This window comes from Centroberyx affinis, unplaced genomic scaffold (genome assembly GCF_046629955.1).
Source record: "Centroberyx affinis isolate AG114_WGS23_722 - 3 ecotype Tasmania unplaced genomic scaffold, CSIRO-AGI_Caff_v1 ptg005018l_1, whole genome shotgun sequence".
Classification (NCBI taxonomy): Eukaryota; Metazoa; Chordata; class Actinopteri; order Beryciformes; family Berycidae; genus Centroberyx; species Centroberyx affinis.
In genome coordinates this window covers 437501-456414 of record NW_027282472.1, presented here as the reverse complement: position 1 = coordinate 456414, position 18914 = coordinate 437501, and the positions used below count along the sequence as shown (strand labels likewise).

The following is an 18914-nucleotide window of genomic DNA, read 5'->3' as shown; positions in this document are numbered from 1 at the left end:
CAAACTGAATGAATGATGAAAACTACAAGAGTACGTAGAATATCACCAGTAGATCCTGGACCTTCGTTTGGATGGTGAGCTATTCAGGCGTATTTCAGGCGTATTTCAGGCTTTCAGGCGATGTGGCATGTAGTGTGCTGGCAGCATTCCAAAAAGTTGAGTTTTTTTTTTATCTCAGGACGCCATGGTCGCGCCTGAAAAAAAAGATGCCTCGCAACGCGTGGGCACTGCCCACATTGAAAATAATGGATGCCGCATGTGAACCGGCAATTTTATTGGGGGGGACAATTTTGTCTACTTTGAACATTGGGGGGGGGGCGGGGTTCCCTGCCTCAACTGACCCTGTCCCCAGCCTCTTATTTTCCTAGTTTTCCAAGTGGCCAATTTAGCCTGCCCAAAAATGAAGTTAAGCAGGCATACCTTGATCCTCTCTGCAAACTTGTATCTGGGCCCACCTATGTACAACTCCCTGGAAAAGTCTTTACCCAGCCTCGTGCACCAGCCCTGCAGTGTCCTCAGCAAACCCCCCAGCCTATCACAGGTCAGAAACAAGTGCTCCACTGTCTCTACCGCCCCACAGAACTGACAGCCCTCCCTCCAGTTGGATTGAGAGAGAGAGAGAGATTTATTTCCTTGGTATAGCTGTGATAGTTGTATTGTTTGATTTCTACTCTTTGCTGTGTTACATTTGCTCTATTTTCTGTTAATGTACAAGTAATGTACATCTTGTCATGCTTTGGCAACACAAATGTTAATTTTGTCATGCCAATAAAGCTGAATTGAGAGAGAGGGAGAGAGAGAGAGAGAGAGAGAGAGCCAGAGAGAGAGCCAGAGCCTAATATGACCTGGGCTACTCAGAGGACAGAGGATCAGCTGTGACGTCACAGACAGTCAGTACCAAAGCCTACTGACCCAGCACTAAGCCCTGGGCAATGGGCTTGATAATGCTACTCAACGAACACACACATTCACGTGCATGCTAGCGCACACACAAATACATTCTCTCTCTCTCTTCTCTCTCTCTCTCTCACACACACACCACTCACCTCTATGTCTGTCTGAAAGTTGAACAAGTCGATCTTCTGCCAGTTACTGCCATCTAGGGCCAGAACATTCCACGCCTGAGAGAGAGAGAGAGAGAGAGACAGAGAGAGACAGAGAGCGGGAGAGACAGGTTGTGGAAAGAGACAGACAAGTGGGTGTTAACATGATATGTGGTAGAAATTAAAAGGACACATTGGACCACCCTCCACTGTACGACTCTCTATGGGTTTTGCTCAGTGGCGCAGCACACATAAAATATGCCCCACTTCTTGTTTTTCTTTGTTCATAGAGCTGCTGCAGTAGCTGCTGTTGTCACTTCTTGAGCAGCCACAATAATGGTTTGGGAATTCAAGTACACACAGTACCTTCCTGAAGCTCAACAGACAAGAAACAATCTAGCCTAAAATTAAAAACAGTCTACAATTTTCTACGCATGCATAAATCATAGGGGAAAAAAGAAAAGCTCTACTTTGTGACAATGTGTGTAACTGCGGTGCTTTGTCTCAGGAAGTCACAGGTAGAAAAGGAAAAGTCACATTTTCCCTATAGGAATACATTGGAGCTCTTGTAAGAGCAGCAGCCGCTACAGTTCTGCATTCAGAGGCCACTTGCCAAGCCCTTGTTATTATTCACAGATAGCTCATTCATAAATGGCTAACAGCTGCAGTGCACTCTGGCAGAGCAGTGGTCCACTTACATATATTCAACCAGTGGATGGCGCTATATTATACACATTTATACAGATTTCAAAATGGTGAATTTGTTTCCACCATGCCTTAGAGTTTAGATTTACATCAACCCAGTGTTCGTCTAAAACAGACAGTGCACTAGTGCAGCAAGTGGTTTGGTGGTGTAAAGCAGGTGGTGCTTACCTTGGATACTTGGGCACACCTACAGAGTGTAACCACGTCTAGATAAGAGAATATTCTAGAAAGAGACAGAGAGAGAGGTCATGAGTTTGTCTCAGTTCACTGATCACTCCCAGAAAGAGATCCACATGAATATGCATAGCAGCCTATTCAACTTTATCCCATACTACTTGAATTATTTTATGTGTCCTTTGTGTGATGTAGTAATGATGCATCTTGCTTGTGTCTCTATGGGTTTTGCATATAGAAAACAGAATTGTCTATATTGGGTTGATTGCAGGAGAGCCCCACAGACAGAGAGAAGTGTTTGAGCCGTGGGCCAGTCAGCCACAAAGGGCTGCATGCAGCAGGCTACTGGGTCAGCTCAATCCATTAATCTGCCAATGAGTAATCTCTGGCACTCAGACAGGCAAGGCCACAGACAGACCAGGACAGACAAACATACACATACACACACACAAACATATACAGGAGAACACACATGAACAACATATACGAAAACAAACAGGCATACCTCTTATCAGGCCCCTACGATAAAATGGCCATTCACTGCTCATTAAAGGGGCATTCTATAGAAAATGTTAGTTGTACAGAGAATTGTCATGGTGCCAAAGCTTCCAGTGCAGCTGGGGTTCTGAACTGGAATGTCCTTTTAACCCTAGGAAACAGGAGCTGGCCATTGTTCCCTTCATATAGACTCAGACAAAGGCTGTGTGTGTGTGTTTATGCGTTAGGCCAGGGCATGTTGGGACATGTTCAATCTATACCAGAGTCCTGTGTCAGGGAGCACATGCATACAATCGACAAAGCAATGCAAAGACACCCATGTACACATGCACACACACACACACACACACATACACACACGTGAGCACGCACAGTTCCTACATTGATTGGAGGCCACCAGAGAAGCTGGCCAATCAGGTGGGCGCTCATCGATCTCCTCTCTGATAACTGGTTAATGACTGTGACGCTGGTCATTGATTGACTGTCTGCTTTAATCAAACACACTCTGTGCTCCATTATGTGTGAGAGAGGCCTTCAACCAACCACAGAACCCTTCTGTCTGACATACACACAGGGACCCAATCAGTCAAGTTGATTTTGATGAGTCCTGTTAGCCCATTTGACATTTGATAGAGTGCACTCAAAACTACAAGCATAATGGTTGAGAACAGCCCTTGCTCTTTAGATGACTCAGGCTCTGATGAAGAAAGTCTTTCAGATAGGCTGTAGCTCTATCACTAAGCTAAGACAAGGGCTTTTTCATAACAGTAGAGAGAGAGACAGGAAAGATGGGAGAGAGAAGGGGAATGAGGGCCAAATTCAGACGTAAGTTGGGGTTTTTTTTTTACTTCGCTCACTGAAGCAAGCCTTAATGCTGGTTCTGGACAGAATAAAGAATAAGTTGATAGCCTTTGATTGTTCCCTCAAATCCTGTCTGTGTAGGCCTACTTTTGTTTTTCTGACATGGTACATAATGGGATTTTAATGGAGTATAATCCCATTTGTTGACAGAATGTACACCTGGCCCTTCAAGCATGGTTAGATAAGACAGAGTCAAGCCTTCACCATGGGTCTGGCACTGGTTGCTATAGTAACTGTAGTCAGACATGAGTTTGGGTGGTGGGGAGGGTGCTGAGTCAGCGCTTCTCGGTAAAGGGACCCTGAACAACTCTGAAACCTCTCCAAGGCTTGTCTGTCAGACAAGACTCTATATCATGGCACAGTTTCACAGTTTATATCCATGCTGCACTGGCCTAGATAACACCTGTTTACATTGCACTGACTGGACTGCAGACCAGTGCAAAAACAAGAGGCGCTTCAGCTGCCTCATGTCTCACTACAATCACCATGTTGTATTAAACACAACCATGCTAATGAGGTCATTAATTAAGCCAATTCATACATTAATTAGCACATATGTCAACATACTGTCTTCACATAACACGTGGGTGGTATTAATATGAACTCTGTACCTTAAACCATGAAGGAGTTATAGTAGTTTCAAGAAAATCAGTTTTTGTTTAATATGTAAATTAATGCAGCAAGGTGCTCCAAAATCTACTCAGATCATCTACTCTATGAAGGGAACCTGGTGGTGTAAGTGTCAAGTTTCTATCATACATATTGTTCTTGACATATTGCGTTCACAAGACAGGCAGGCAGACAGACTACGTACCATGGCGGTGGGACATAATAAATGTAAAAATATAAAAAGACTACTTCAGGTCAGCCCACATTCAGCGGTGTGAAATCACCATTTAGTGCCAGCACATTATCTGGCTTGTGTAGGAAATCACAGTGAGCCTTCATCATGGATGGTGTTGTAAGTGTCTCAACATGATACATGTGACACTAGGTCATGTGTTGTAGTTTCCAAGTGTGTGTGTGTGTGTGTGTGTGTGTGTGTGTGTGTGTCTCTCTGTCCACCAGTGAAAGTGTGCTGGTGATAATGGGTGTACTGGTAGTCTCTGTAGAGCACAGCTGGAGCAGCAGGAGAGCACAGCACTGCGGAATTCCCCACCAGCTAAGACAGGCTATTTATAGCACACACACACACAGGCATACAGTTTGCATAGGGCCATGGGTGTATCTTTCACACATGTACACACAAACCCACACATGCAGAAACACACACACACACACACACACACACGCAGTGCTCAAGTGCAGAAACCAACAGTGGCATTAGGTGTCCACAGAAGTACAGGCAGGTGCATCCCTTTCAAGACCACATGCAAACACACACACACAACACACATCACAACATATAAATCCGCACATGTCTCAAAGATGGGCATGTGTGTGTGTATGGTCAGATTTGTGGGACAAGCACAGCTGCTGCGGGACGAAATATTGGTCTGTAGGTCACACAGTTATCAGAATCTCATTTCAGACTAGTGACGAGACGAACATACACCTACAACTACACACACACACCCCTACACACACACACACACACACACAACCATTCAAGGCTACCTCCGCTAATGAGTAACCCTGACCTAAACCCCCTGCCCCAGGGTGTGGTGTGGTATTTTGTGTTGTGTGCGTTTATGTACATCCAGTGTGTGTGTGAGTGTGTGTGTGTGTGTGTGTGTGGAGGGGGGAGGTTCCATGCTATTAATCTTACCTAAGCAGAAGCTCTTTGGGGAGCTTCTTGTTAATGGGGGCTTCATCGCTGTTCGAGAACACCTGCCGAGACACAAGAAAAACAACAACATTGGCGTATGATTATGTGCGTGTGTGTGGTGGTCAAGAGAAATGAGATGGAAACAAGACATAAGCTGTCACCATGGTAACAGGCATCCAAACATACAAGAACACAGAGCATCATTATCACCGTCATTTCCAGCACTACCATCATACTTACACCAGGCAAATACAGGGCTACACCAGGCTTGGGGATGACTTAGTTTCAACTCAAATGTAAAAGTGAGATTGCCATTTATTGGTTAATGAAACAGCACTCATTTTTGGATTGACTGAAAATACACTTGAATGAATCGATTGAAGTGAAAGTGAGTTGACCCTAGTACTACTCCATAAGCTAGTGAGAAGTAAGCTATTACTTACTCATGCTATTCTAATAAACAAGCCACAGTCACATTTGGCTTTCCCATTTCCCCTCCTTACAAGCTTATAATTCTGTTGGCCTGGTCAGCTTGCTGGCATGCTTATCTCAATTAGTCTACTCGTTGGATGTCTGGCCATCTGCTGAGTGGGAAACACACACGCATGTACACACGCACAAACACACACACACACACACACACACACATACACACACTAGCAGGTAATTCAAGTCAGGCCTCTCTGTGTGAAGAACAGAGGCAGAACATTCTAGATCAGGTGGGCTGTATTCATCCATGAATTTAAATTACGGCATACACCCACATTCGCTGTGCCTCTGCGAGACACACATCTTGCCAGTGATACACTTGTATCCTCAAAGGCTCGGAAACTCTATCTAATGAGGGGACTCCCTGCTGTTTCACACGCAAACACACACACGCGCACACACACACACAAATGTAACAGAAATAGGGGAGTGAGGAAAAGCATAGAGAGACCAAAGGTTGATTTTGGAATGTCTGAGCTGCAGCTAGCTCCATGACACACACAACCTCCTGGAAACAGAGCAATAAAGAGGGAGAGAGAAGAGGGGAGAAAGAGAGGGGGGGGGTGGTAGGGAGAAGTAACAGACAGAGGAAAACAAAGGGATGGGAGAAAAAGGGGTAGTGCTGTCAGGGAATAGAGGGAGGACATATTCAGGAGAGAAAAGAGTGAGAAGGGAGAGAGGTGAAGAGGGAGGGAGGGAGGAAGTGAACGCCATAAGAGAGGAAGTGGGGTCAAGAAGAGAGAAGAGAGGGGCAGTAGGGAGGTGGCCCGGCAAAACATTAACCAAAGCTGGTTTGAATTTTAACATCGATGCTCAGGTAATACCGCAGCAGGCGAAATGGTTTGAAACACAGGTCTAGACCTATTGATTAACTCTGTTGTCCAATATTTGGCCCTGAATAGTTTCATTACTAAAACCTTTTCCATCGTCAGTCCCCGCTGATGATAACCCTGATAATAACTTTGAATAACACATTTTCATAATTTACCCGTGAGGGTTGGGGTCAATTCTCTTTCGTATATCAAATCTATGTAGAAATGTTTGAGAATAAAGTCTTTATCGTTATCAAATGACTTCCAGTTTCAATTTACAATCTGAATTGAGCGATGGGGAAGTAAACTGACCCTAATCCTGCTATATGTGGTTCAGCTGATTGAATGTTAGGAAGGGGACTTGGCCTCTCCAGGGACTAGATTGCTCCATGTCACTCCAAAGCCAGAGATGGTGTTCCAAACTTAGGACTTCATTCCAAACCACCTCTGCAACACATCACTCACCTTTGACCTCTCATTCTACATACACGTGCTTACACACAATTTGGCACCACCCAATCTAGATAGGTTGGGATCAAGCCTGGTGATCTCTATGCATGATGGCAACCACTTTGTATTGGTCTCCTTCCAGCCCAGTAACACTATCAAATGTAGTGTAAAGCCTTTTCTTGTTGTAACAAAACCTTCCCTGTTTGAATAGTCTGGTACTAGAGAGACTACTTACATCCCTCAAAAGTGTAGGTGATATTTGATAGTGTTGGTGAGTTAACTAATAACACTGACACTTTTTCAGCTACATTTCAATGGAGTGGAAATGGAACAGCTGAGCAACACAAAGACATTAGCATTGTGCATACAGTCTATTCTCTTGCACCCTACCTCAATGTTGTGTAACCCTAACCCCATGGAAGAAGTTGTCAGACGCAGTGGCATGACCGCAATATCTGGCATGTCATGGCTGCTGTATAATGAAAGCAAGGTTCAAAGCCATCTCTGGTACACATTCCTCATTAATGGTTGTCACCTCAGCGTCCTGATGCCCTGGGTCCCTGTGCCAGCAGGGCAGCATTCCCGAGCAGGGAGTTCCTCTCTGCAATCATACTCCTATTCCTAGAAGGCCTACTGAGGCCTTGAATGAAAAGAAAATCTGTTTTTTGGACCTGCATGACTCATGTCTGGTTGTTTTTCCACATTAACGCAACTATGAAATAATTAGATATGCACCATGTAACATTAACAATCATATTTTCTGTTTTATGAATCTATGTGCTGGCCTGCAATACAGCATCTACAAGAAGCTTGTGTAATATGTGTTCATACTAAAGCATCATCTCAGGCTATTTGTCCATCTTCTCGAGTACAGTCTACTCTACCACCTCCTCCTCTCTCTCTCACTCGACTCACTCCCTCCATTCTCTCTCTTTCTCCCTCTGACACACATACTCCAGGTTGTTTCCCACCATACGCTGGTTTCCATCCTGTTTCTAAGAGGCTTATGGAGCTCTGTTGGGAAATCCACTGATATGGCAACACACATCAGCACCACTACCACCTTCTGTTCTCACTCACTGTTCACACTGCTGACAAGCATCCAGTGGCTGAACACCTGACAGAGTAAGTCAAGTGCCATCAAGTCAAACCCTGAAGAATCTCAACAATGTGTATACTATATTTCAGATAAATAACACACATAGTTTGGGGAACCTATAACCAGTTGTACAGGAGCTGCTTTTAGGTTTGGTTAGCATACTAAGAAAATGTCAACACAGCCAAGCATGAAAATTATCATACCATAGGTATTATGCATGAATTGCAGGTTATGATTCAAAGCATTCTCTAAAATTGTATGCACTTTGGCGCTAACATGTATGGGTGTGTGTGTACCAATCCTCTGCATCAATATCCATGTTGTGTCACACAAGAGGGGAAGGTTATGGGAGAAAAAATATGAGTGATAGCACTTAAGTAACAGACATAATATAGGTATGTTACATCTGTTACTTGAACATGGGACCCAAAAGGAGCATCTGTAGCACATGACAGTGACTGCTAGAGAAAGAAAGGCACCCAAACCGCCTGTGATATCTGTGAAACACTGTTACACAATGTTATTGGCCAAATCCAAAGGTTGACTAATTAAATGCTGCTACACCGCCTGTATTTACACTATTACTTGTCATGTCTGCAGCCCAGTCCCCTCCTGAAAGCCTGTCACCTCAGGCTACAGTTCCAGCCCCGGCCCTAACAGACTATCCCCAGCCACAGCCCTCTTGTCCCGCAGTCCTGAGCTCCATGTTGTCGCTGTCAGCTGGTGCGCCTGGACAATAACAGGATTTCGGATTACCCTTGACCAACAAAAAGCCTCGGCTCCCTCCCGCATGTAAAATTAGACCAGTGCACGGTCGAACACACATACACAGACACACGCACACACATTCACACATACACGCACACACACACACACATATATATAGCTTATATATACGAGCCCACGACTCCCACGTCCACTAGAAACAAACAGTTGAACCGTTGGTGGTCAACTCCCTCTATCATACCTCGAACCGGCCCTTGGTGATGCCGTTCATGTCTGCGGCGGCACGTCGCTGTTAACCGCACAGACACCAGTCTAGGGCGAGAGAGAGCTGTTTGACGAATGCCGTATTGTTTTTGTCGCCGTTTTCGGTCGGTCGGAGTAGGAGCCGAGCTGGAGCTGGGTCCTCTCACCCCCCCAGCCGTCGGCGAGGCTCCTGTCTCCGGGTCAGCGGCGAGGGTAGTGTCGGTCCGGGGCGGCCTGGGGTAACGCTCGTTGTCTCGGAGCCCAACGGCTCTCCAGCCCGTCTCATCACAGAGCTACCAAAATAACAATAATAACATGGACGGTCTGTCAAGTGACTTCACTTCCGCCTCTCCCTTCATCGCTCCAGCGCAAGTCAACTGGCCCCAAATCCCCCAACTCGGCTAAAAAGACATGGTGAACGCGAAAATAACTCCCGCTTTCGTTTATCATAGCATATATTAATCACCAAATGTCCATGTGGCGACTGACATTATTGTTTTCCGCCGTGTTTTCCTTTTACTTGCGAGGAAGGGGAGGGCTTACGTGACGTCATTGCTGCGGGAAAAGCACGCGTGGTCGATTTGTTTTGATTGTGGGGTCTTGCAGAGATTTTGAAAATGACCAACAAAGCCTTTCAGAGTGTCTTTACCGAAGTATTCACGGATATAACGGCATCAAATCGTGACCCGACACGAACCCGCGGTCCAATTATGGGAAGGAAACACTTGAATCTATGAACGCTGGATCCACATCCAAGATTTTCTCTCCACTAGCAATGTGTAACTATGCTCCATTCGGTCTGCAGCGGGCTGACACACACCCAAAGCAAATGTCGGGGGGATTGGCTTTTGGGTCTTGCCTGCATTACTTATCCACTACCAAGGCAGCTAAAGGACGTATAGGACTGTACCTGACACGAGAGAAGAGAGCGAGTCGGAAAACAATGTTATTATTGCGGGTTTTGAATAAAGGTATGAAGACAGGCTAGAGTTTGAGTAATGCATCCCCAATGAAATATTCACACAGGCGTTCTCTAAATCCACTGCTAGAGGGCGCGCTTATACAACCAGCCTAATCTCTGCTTCACCCTGCACTGTTCAGCAGGGACAGGCAACCATGTGCCATGGAGGGACAAGAGTCTGCAGGTTTCACTCCAACCAAACACAACATCAGGTGATTTCACTGATCAGTTCCTCCTCTCTGATTGAATGTGTGCTAATCAGTCAATAGTCACAAGCTCCCAAACTTTTTAATGTCAAGGACCTCTAAATAGATGTTCATTCAGCCACAGGCCCCTGTTTGGTAAGACTTTGTCCGTGGGACCCCATCTGGCAAGCTTTTTTATTATTTAGATGTTGTTTAGTGCAGAATTTATACTGTAGGTGGGGAGATAACAGCAGGGAGAGTGGGACCTCAGAACAGAATTATCATTCTCAGACATTCTTATATTCTCTTCCAGTAAATGAAAAAATAATAAAATGTAACTATTCCATGTTTCATCCGGGGACAGCTGAAGCGCTCTCAAGATCACCAGGGAGCTCTCTTTGATGCTTCATTGCCATTTTCTGAAGTAAAGAAAACAAGATGTTATTTCTTTCTTTACAGACAGGCTAAAATCTACAAGATGTTCAGACAAAATAGATAAAAATCTGTTTTAAAAATTAAAATAGACAGAAAGCTGTGTCCCTCCTCAAACACCCACATGGCTCAGTCGATCTAGATTATTCAACGCACCTGCTCTGCTGCCAATTAGGACTAATTAATTAGCCGTTCAGAACCATGTTATAGCATGCATAGCAGAGTTTGAATTCTGGGGTGATTACTAAAAAACACAGTCACCACATAATTACTGCTTTAAGCTTAATAAATCTCTCTCTCTCTCTCTCTCTGTTTCTTTCACTCATTCACTCACTGTTTCAAGCTCACCCAGTGTATTTGTAAAAATTTGAGTGTAAATCATTTCATTATTTTAAAACATCAGGATGGAACTGAGGAGGTTTAGGATCAACCCCAAACAGAACAAACACTGTGTGTGTGTGTGTGTGTGTGTGTGTGTGTGTGTGTGTGTGTGTGTGTGAGAATGTAGCCTACGTGACGCTCATGCTAAAGTTTATTCCGTCATGTGCATCATGTGCTTCCAAGTTTTTGTCCCACCCCATCTCACTGCATTGCATGGTAATTAAGAATCTCTCATCAAAAGTCAATTTAATTAACTCAGGTCTTTAAATAGCTCCATGCCTGTCTCATCCTGACTTGGCTGTGACTGGCAGCTCGGTGTTGAATGTGTTCTGATACTCCCAGAGACTCCACTAATGTCAAGCTAGGCCGAGTCTGTTCAAACAGAGATTGTCTCTATAGAGATTAAATCAAAGAAGGAAAGTCTATCTCAGTTGTTAAGATGTGTTTACATTTGGAAGGGGTTACATACTATATTGTGTGCACTGTCCAATGTATGCTTGTATTAGGTTAGACAAAAACACACACACACACACACACACACACACACACACACACACACATATGCATCCACTTGTGTATGTATGCACACACACACACACACACACACACACACACCAATCAATATCACCTCCTCTCCAAACCACAGTTTCCCCCGCCTGCTGCCTGTGCTCTGGGGTTCCAAACCTGCTCCTGTGTTTTTCTGGCCCCACCCTTGTGGAGGCTTAGGAGGCTGTTGCCATGGAGACCAAACCGGGACCCCTCCCTCCCTCCGTCCTTGGCCTGCACCAGTAAGGCCAATGACTTCCTCTGAGTCACTCACACACCTGCACTACACCTCATTCTGACAGCACACGTCTCACTGGGGAAGTCATCGGTCTCACACATACTCAGTGCAGTCTTGTGGTTGCTGTGTGTGTGTGTGTGCGTGTGTGTGTGTTTACCGTCATCGCATAGATTGTGTGTGTGTGTGTGTGTGTGTGGGGGGGGGGGGGTCCTGTGAGATTACACACCTGTGTGTGGTATGGACGGGGGTCTGTCTCATACACGGACACCTGCAGCAACATAATTCTCACCAGCCTTTCCGAGATGGCGCAGGTGTGAATCACTGTCTCTCTCCTCCTCGCCATCGCTCTCCCCTCCCCTCTATGAACCCCCCGCCCCCTCCAGAAATAGCCCTGCGTGTGAGTCAGAGGGTTGTTCCTCTCACCCCTCACCCCCCACACCGCCCATCCCACCCCTCCGTATGGGTGGCAGTGGTGCTTGGGTCAGGCAACACATTCACACTCCGCCCCAGTCCCCTCTTGAGTCTACAGGACATCCATAAGGTGTATGTGTGAGAGGCAATGCGCTGGAGTGGAAGGTACATGGGTAGAAAAAAAAAAAGATGGAAGCCATGTGAAAGAGAAACACCAAGAGAAAGGTGATTATTGGAAAAGGAAAAGAATCAGAGGGGGATTTAAACCCAGAACACAGCTATAGGGGCAGTCTGGGTGATGAGGAGAGTGATGAAAATGGAAAAAGTGAGATGTGAGAGAGATGGATGGATGGAGTTGAATAAGTGTGATTTTCTCAAGAAAGGAGGTGTCACTCCTCCTGGAATTTCCTGTTCTTTGTTTTTCATCCCATCCCTGTTGGTTTTCTTTATTTATTGATTTCTGTGTCTCGCATGCAGATATCTGAGTGCGCACACATCCTCATGCACACACACACACACACTAGCCCCAGTCCCTTGTTGCCTGTCTGCAAATTTCTCTCACTTGAAATCACACCCATCATCTTTCCCACTGCAGGAAGCCTCCCTCTCTCTCCTCCGCCTCGCCTCCTCCTCTTCTCCTCTGCTGGCCTCACCTGCGGCAGGCTGCACAGAGATTAGCTCCCTTCAGGTGTGGAGAGACGAGACAGAGGAGGGCCCGCTCCTTCATCTCCTCTCCTCCATCACTTCATCTACTTCTCTCCTCCTCCTTTCCTCCTTTCCTCTGTGGGACAAACAGAGCAGTGTGTCACCTGAAGGTGAGAAAACTCCCAAACACTCACACAGGGGAGGACTGCCACTACAGGCTGAATACTACAAATCCAACCCCTAGCCCCATCCATGCAATGTGTGTGTGTGTGTGTGAGAGAGAGAGAGAGAAAGAAAGAAGGAGATTTGTGTTGTGTATGTGTGTGTACACACACGTGTATTTATTTAAAAGAGCATATCTGCACACTGTGATAGATTGCATTTTCTGTGTATAAGGTTAAGTTGTTAGTTTGAATGTTGCTTTAGGTTTAGTGGTGTGGATCTGGTATGTACTGCTGTTATGCATGTTGGTTATCTGCAGCCTGCAGATTGATTTAAACAATGCCTAGGTGCTCGAAGCGGTTCTCTATGGGCTATGGTCATCCATCTTTATCTCACACACCAAAAGGGACACACACACACACCCACACACACACACAGAGCAAGAGAGCAGGAGAGAGAGCACTGAGTCGGCCTGGCAGAGGGGACTAATATACACCCCAATTAAGATTATACGCTCAACGGATCAGCTCCATTCGGGTGTACTGAACCTGAAGTCCCTTATTAGCCAATGGGTGTTAAATTGTCTTTAAATAGCAATGCAGTGCTAATGTGTCATTCTTAAACATATGTAAAGACTCACCTCCTGCTATGTGTATTTAAATTTTACGTTTTAAGCATTTAGCTGAGGCTCTTATCCACAGTGGCTCACAATGAGTGAACAGGTAGGGTTTTGGTGTCTTGCTCACGGACACTTCAGCAGGACAGCTGGCTGCTGAGGGCCATCCTGCTGCACATTTTGCCCTTCTAAACTTCAGGATGTAAGATATGGATAAAACATGCACACATTTGGCACCACGTGACCTCTCAGAGTGGACTGGACTGGACTCACTGAGAAAATAATGACAATTTGGTATAACAACCAGACTCCCCCTTCTAAGAAACTGTGGGTCTCTCTCTCTCTCTCTCTCTCTCTCTCTCCCCCCCTGTGCGTAAAGGCGCAGTCCGGCAGTTGGTGTTGCATAGCTCGCGCCTTTGCCCACCTTCAGATTCTGAGCCGTGACGTATTTACTAACAGGGACACGCGAGTTTTCACGCCGGTGCTCCATCTGCTCGCGAGGGCGACTATTTGGGGAGATAAACCGCGCCTCGGTCTCGAGCCGCACCAACCGTTTCTTTCCGTTTTCACCCGCTCATGTCAACAAGCTCACCTTCCATCCGCTCAGTCCACCTCTGCCACCGGGAGGGAAATAACGGGAGTGTTCTCTCTCCACCACCACTTGCCCTGCAATATTAAACTTGTGAACTTAATTCCTGAGAAGTTTTTTGGAAACATTTTTTAAACTGAAAAAGGAAGATTTACACACCGAGGGCGCAGAAAAATGCTGGAGCGTTATAACCAAAATGTTTTATCATCTCTCTTTGGATGCATGGCTTGTCTTGCCTTGGTTTCTGTTGTTAATGCAGACGGTAAGTTTATGTTTATAAGCTTTCCATAACGAAAAAGGATGACTGTAATCCTGTGACACATTAGAAAGATACCACAAATATCTCAGCAAAGCTAGGGATAAAGTCTCACAGACACATAATAAGTTCCCATTGGACCGTTAAAGGACTTTTATTGTGATTTTTCATTAGGGAAGTTGAACTGGTAATATAATAGTACTAACCGTTACCCATAGGCTCCAGCGGAAGCGCGCGCAAAAGGTTGGCACCTGGAGTGTCATCTCGTGCGCATCCCGATTACCGTCGGCCAGAGAGTCCTTCACCCTCTCAGCCCCCGGGGCTTTTGATCTAAAACGCAGAGCAAGAGCAATATTGAGTAAATACATTGTTTTAATAGATGATAAACTGATGCGTAAAATGTAGGAATGCTATTTGAATTTCTGGTTTGAGTGGCCAGCGATAGTAGAGCTCTTTTCTTCAGTCTTTTTTAGATATAGTTTGGGTTATCCCCAGTCTAATCAAGCAGGCTTCAACTTGAGCAGACAAGACTGAACATCTCTCTCTTTGGGCATGTAAAAAAAATCAATATATTCAATGTAAAAAAAAAAAAAAATCAATTCTTCTACCTTAATTTCCTAAATTGCTCACTGCATACCAGAGACACTATTCGGGAGATGATGTTGCCGATGATGATGGTGTTGATGATGATGATGATGATGATGATGATGGCAATGAAAGAGTGAATGCCTTCACAGTGTGTAAATGTGTAGCTGTGTTGCAACACTGGAAAACTGATCTGATGACACCCAGTTAATCCATCACTCTAACAGCTAGAAGGAGGAGAAAGGTAGATCTGGTCACAGACCTGAAACTCCACCACTGAACTCTACTGTAGACACTGACATGGAAGTTTAATATCACTGGTATTCAGGACAGTTCTCCATTGTACATCTATCCCTCACATGGATTGTTGTTTAAATCATCACACCTGGACTGTGTTAACGATGTGATTTTTAAGCAGCCATTCCAATGGGTGCTTTACCATATTTTTGACATTTGGCCTACTAAGACCTACTGACCCTGGCTGTTCATCTTTAAAACACTGAAATATCATCCAGTATAAAACATAGCTCAGCCAAATATAAAAATAAATTATTTTAAATGAATTCAGGTCTGTTAGCCTTACACTTTCCCCCCTCTCTCCTCTCTCAGTCGTCTTTGCCTATATGTGGGCTTTTGTGAACAAGGGAATTTGTCTTTTATTTGTCTTCATGTAGGAAGACATAAAAGATTGATGAATGTTATTTCAATTTTATTATAGCCCAAAAAAACATTTGGGACATTTTTCTGCTTAGTCACTGCTGAGTGGCTCTGTAAATATATCTTTGTTCTGTCATGCTTCTCGTTCCTGTCAGAGAGGGGGGGGGGGGGGGGGGGGGGGGGGGGGGGTCAAGAGGTTTTGAACTGTGGGAACATTATTCTCTGACCCTGCTCTCTCTCCTCAGGTCGAGTTTTCCTGATGGACCTGAAGAACTCCTCTGACCTCCAGGGTTTCAGAGACGCTGAGCGGGCCTGCGCCACACAGCAAGCCCGCCTGGCATCAGCAGACGAGCTCCGTCACACCGTGGTGGAGTGCTCCTTCTCCGCATGCACCCGTGGGTGGCTCTATGGGGGCACAGTGGGGTAAGAAAAGGAGGATTTGTATATGTAGGCATGTGTGTATTTTGGGGATATGTAAGAGGGAGACGTCTAGAGATGTCAAAGTTCAGTTTGGGTGTGTGTGTGGTTGTGTGTGTGTGATGGAGAGACAGAGACACACACTAAAAAGAGACAGCAGGAGGGGAAAGAGAGAGAGGGAGTAAAGGCAGCGGCAGTTAAGAAAGAGAGAGCGAGAAGAGAGTGACACATTTGAGGGGGGAAAGAGAAAAAAGAGAGAGAAAGAGGGAGAGAAAGAGTCCTCTGTTCCTTCCTGGAGGAGGAGGGAATTCTGAGCCGGGGTGTCATGTCGACAACTGCCTCCATTTACACCTCTCATCTCCACGGTAACATGACACACAGCTCCCAGGACCCAGAGAGAGGAACAGACAGACAGACAGCCAGGCAGGAAGACAGAGGTGATACGGGCCAGGAGGAAGACGGGTTTATTGTCCGCTGCTAGTCGGGTGATTGGCAGCTTTTATCCTGCGCCCCGGCGGTAATTACACCGGCACTTTGTAGATACACAGAGAGTAATGGAGTGCTGCAGCATCACTCATAGCCAGGCCTACATGGTTTCAGTATAAGGTGATTTCAGGCTTATAGGGCAGATTGTGTTCAGTATTATTTGGATGATGGTGTGAGACAGTGTGTTTCAAAGTTACAGGTTGACAGCCAAAGCTTATAGCTGCAGAAAGATTGAAATAGCTCCCTGAATTATTGTGGAGAGTTGGGAGTTTCAACAGATGAAAGGATGTTGACTGAACAATTATAATTTTGTGTAAAGCCTCCTTGCCTTCTCAAGTTCCTTCAGTGTTAAGTGAGCTTAATAAAATATTGGCTATTATGTCAACATGGTAAATGTAAAATCAATTTATGTTGCATGAAGAAATACTACCAAACTAATTATTCATAGGAGAGAATTGGAAAAGCGATGGTGTAGACATTGTGTTACGAAACTGAAGCTGTTTCAAAATGGTGGCTGCCCTAAATTGGCTAAGACGGATGTCTGGTTGGAGGAAGAGCTGACACATTTTTGTTCTCTCTCTCGCTCTCTCTCTGCTCCCTCTGTGTTGGCCAGTGGACATCAGCTTTCACACATTCTTACCATGTTTCACAGTGTATCATCCATCTATCGCTCTGTCTGTCCGAAGCCGAGTTCACCTCCACACACCCCCACCCCCACCCCACCCCCCTCCACCTGCTGAACTCTCCTCATCCTTCTGCTCTTCTGCTAGGGAGGAAAATGGAGGTTAACAGAAACTAGGCCAGAGGTGCTTCTCTGTATCCAACATTACCTCACAGACTCTCTATCTCTTTTTTTGTCACTTTCTCCTTCTCATTTTCTCTATCACATGTGAACAGGACTGCACACACGTGCATTGCACACACGCATGCACACACACACACACACACACACACACACACACACACACACACCACACTGGCAAATGCCAACTCAACTCATGTGACCCAACATGGAATATCAAAATATTTTTTGCTGATATTTGATGATCATCTTGATCATTCAGAGCTTTAAAGTGGTATATTACATAAGAAGTGGCAGTCATTTTTTGAATTAATTATTAATTATTGAATCAAAATGTACTTTTCTGATGTAGACTGGGTCTCTTCTAAAGTTAAATGGGTTCATGGTGTTTGGTCACCATTGTGTTGTATTGTGTAGCAGGGTTCTTGATATTGAGTGATGTTACCTCATACCCCCTGGAACTACTGTGGAATAATAACTTCTCCTGGTGTGTAACAGTAGTATCACAATGGACGGGTTATATGATTATGTGCACAGATGCACATGTATACATATTGTGTAACAGGATCATCAACAGGCTGGTGTCAGAAACACCAGGTTATGTTGAAACCTTTCTCTCTCTCCCTCTCGCTCTCTCTCTCTTTGTCTCTCTCTCCTCCCTTCCTTCCTCTCTATCTCTCCAACCCTTTAACATCTCTCTCCCCTCTGCTCTTTCATCCTTCATGGCAACTCTCTGCCACTCAATTTCACTCCTTCATTCACTTCCGAACAACAACAAGTCACTCTTAACAAGTTTCAGAGTACATACTGACACACTTGGTACAAGGACAACAGCACCAGGACAATGCAAGACAAACAACAGTAGAGTATATCTAACTCTCTGCAAACAGTAACATTCATTCTTCTTCTTCTTCTTTATCGCCCTTTCGTCCTTCCCTCCTCTTTCTTTTTTCTGTCTTCTCTCTCACAACCTTCAGCATCCGCTCCCACTCCATTTCCCTGTAACCCGTGCCCTCTTCTCTTTCTCTCTCCTCATCCCTCTTCTCTCCTCCACCCCAACCCCCACTCCCCCAACACACACACACACACATACACACACACACACACACACACACACACACACCTTCAGCTGAGCAGAACATGTCAGAGAAGAGTCTCAGTTTTCTCCCATAGGTCCTGTTAACCCAGGTCCGCCCTGTGTCCCCCCCACTCATCTAGGCTTCAAAATGATTTTTAGGAGGCTCACAGGGGCTTATAAAGGCTGTCATGGGATACTGCAGTGAGGATCCGGTGAACAGATATCCCCTCTCCATAGTCCAATGACCCTCACTTACATTTGGTTTTGAAAGGTTCATTGGTTTCTCAGATACAGCATTAATCTCTTCACTTGTTTCTGCGTGGTTATAGTTGTGTTTTTACAGAAAGTAGTGCTTTGGGGCGATAGTGGTTTTACTGTAAGCTAGTTTTCAGAATTGTATTGACATAATTTTTAGTTCTGTTGCATAATACTAGCTCAGATTGACACACACACACGCGCACACACACATCTGTCTTAACACTTTCCTCCTACCTGTCAATCATACATCTGGCTACCCTGGTAACCAAACACAATATTATTGGAAGGGCGGCATCCTCAGTAGACTAAATTAACCCTCGGTTTCACACACACACACACAC

General features: G+C 45.2%; 1 protein-coding gene and 1 long non-coding RNA gene across 2 annotated transcripts in view; one reads left to right on the top strand and one right to left on the bottom strand.

The window, feature by feature from the left end:
* Nucleotides 1-1045: 1045 nt before the first annotated feature.
* LOC139666443 (uncharacterized) lies at nucleotides 1046-9248 on the bottom strand. The gene is made up of 4 exons (XR_011696912.1): nucleotides 8867-9248; nucleotides 5050-5111; nucleotides 1917-1971; nucleotides 1046-1121 (listed from the first exon to the last, which is right to left on the bottom strand). It is a non-coding gene; the product is annotated as an uncharacterized lncRNA (long non-coding RNA).
* A 4960-nt stretch (nucleotides 9249-14208) lies between these two features.
* susd5 (sushi domain containing 5) overlaps nucleotides 14209-18914 on the top strand; it is a 12518-nt gene continuing 7812 nt past the window's right edge. Inside the window, exons 1-2 of the mRNA XM_071545701.1 lie at nucleotides 14209-14296; nucleotides 15778-15955. Coding sequence (XP_071401802.1) covers nucleotides 14209-14296; nucleotides 15778-15955 — 266 coding nt within the window. The remainder of the gene's footprint in view (nucleotides 14297-15777; nucleotides 15956-18914) is intronic.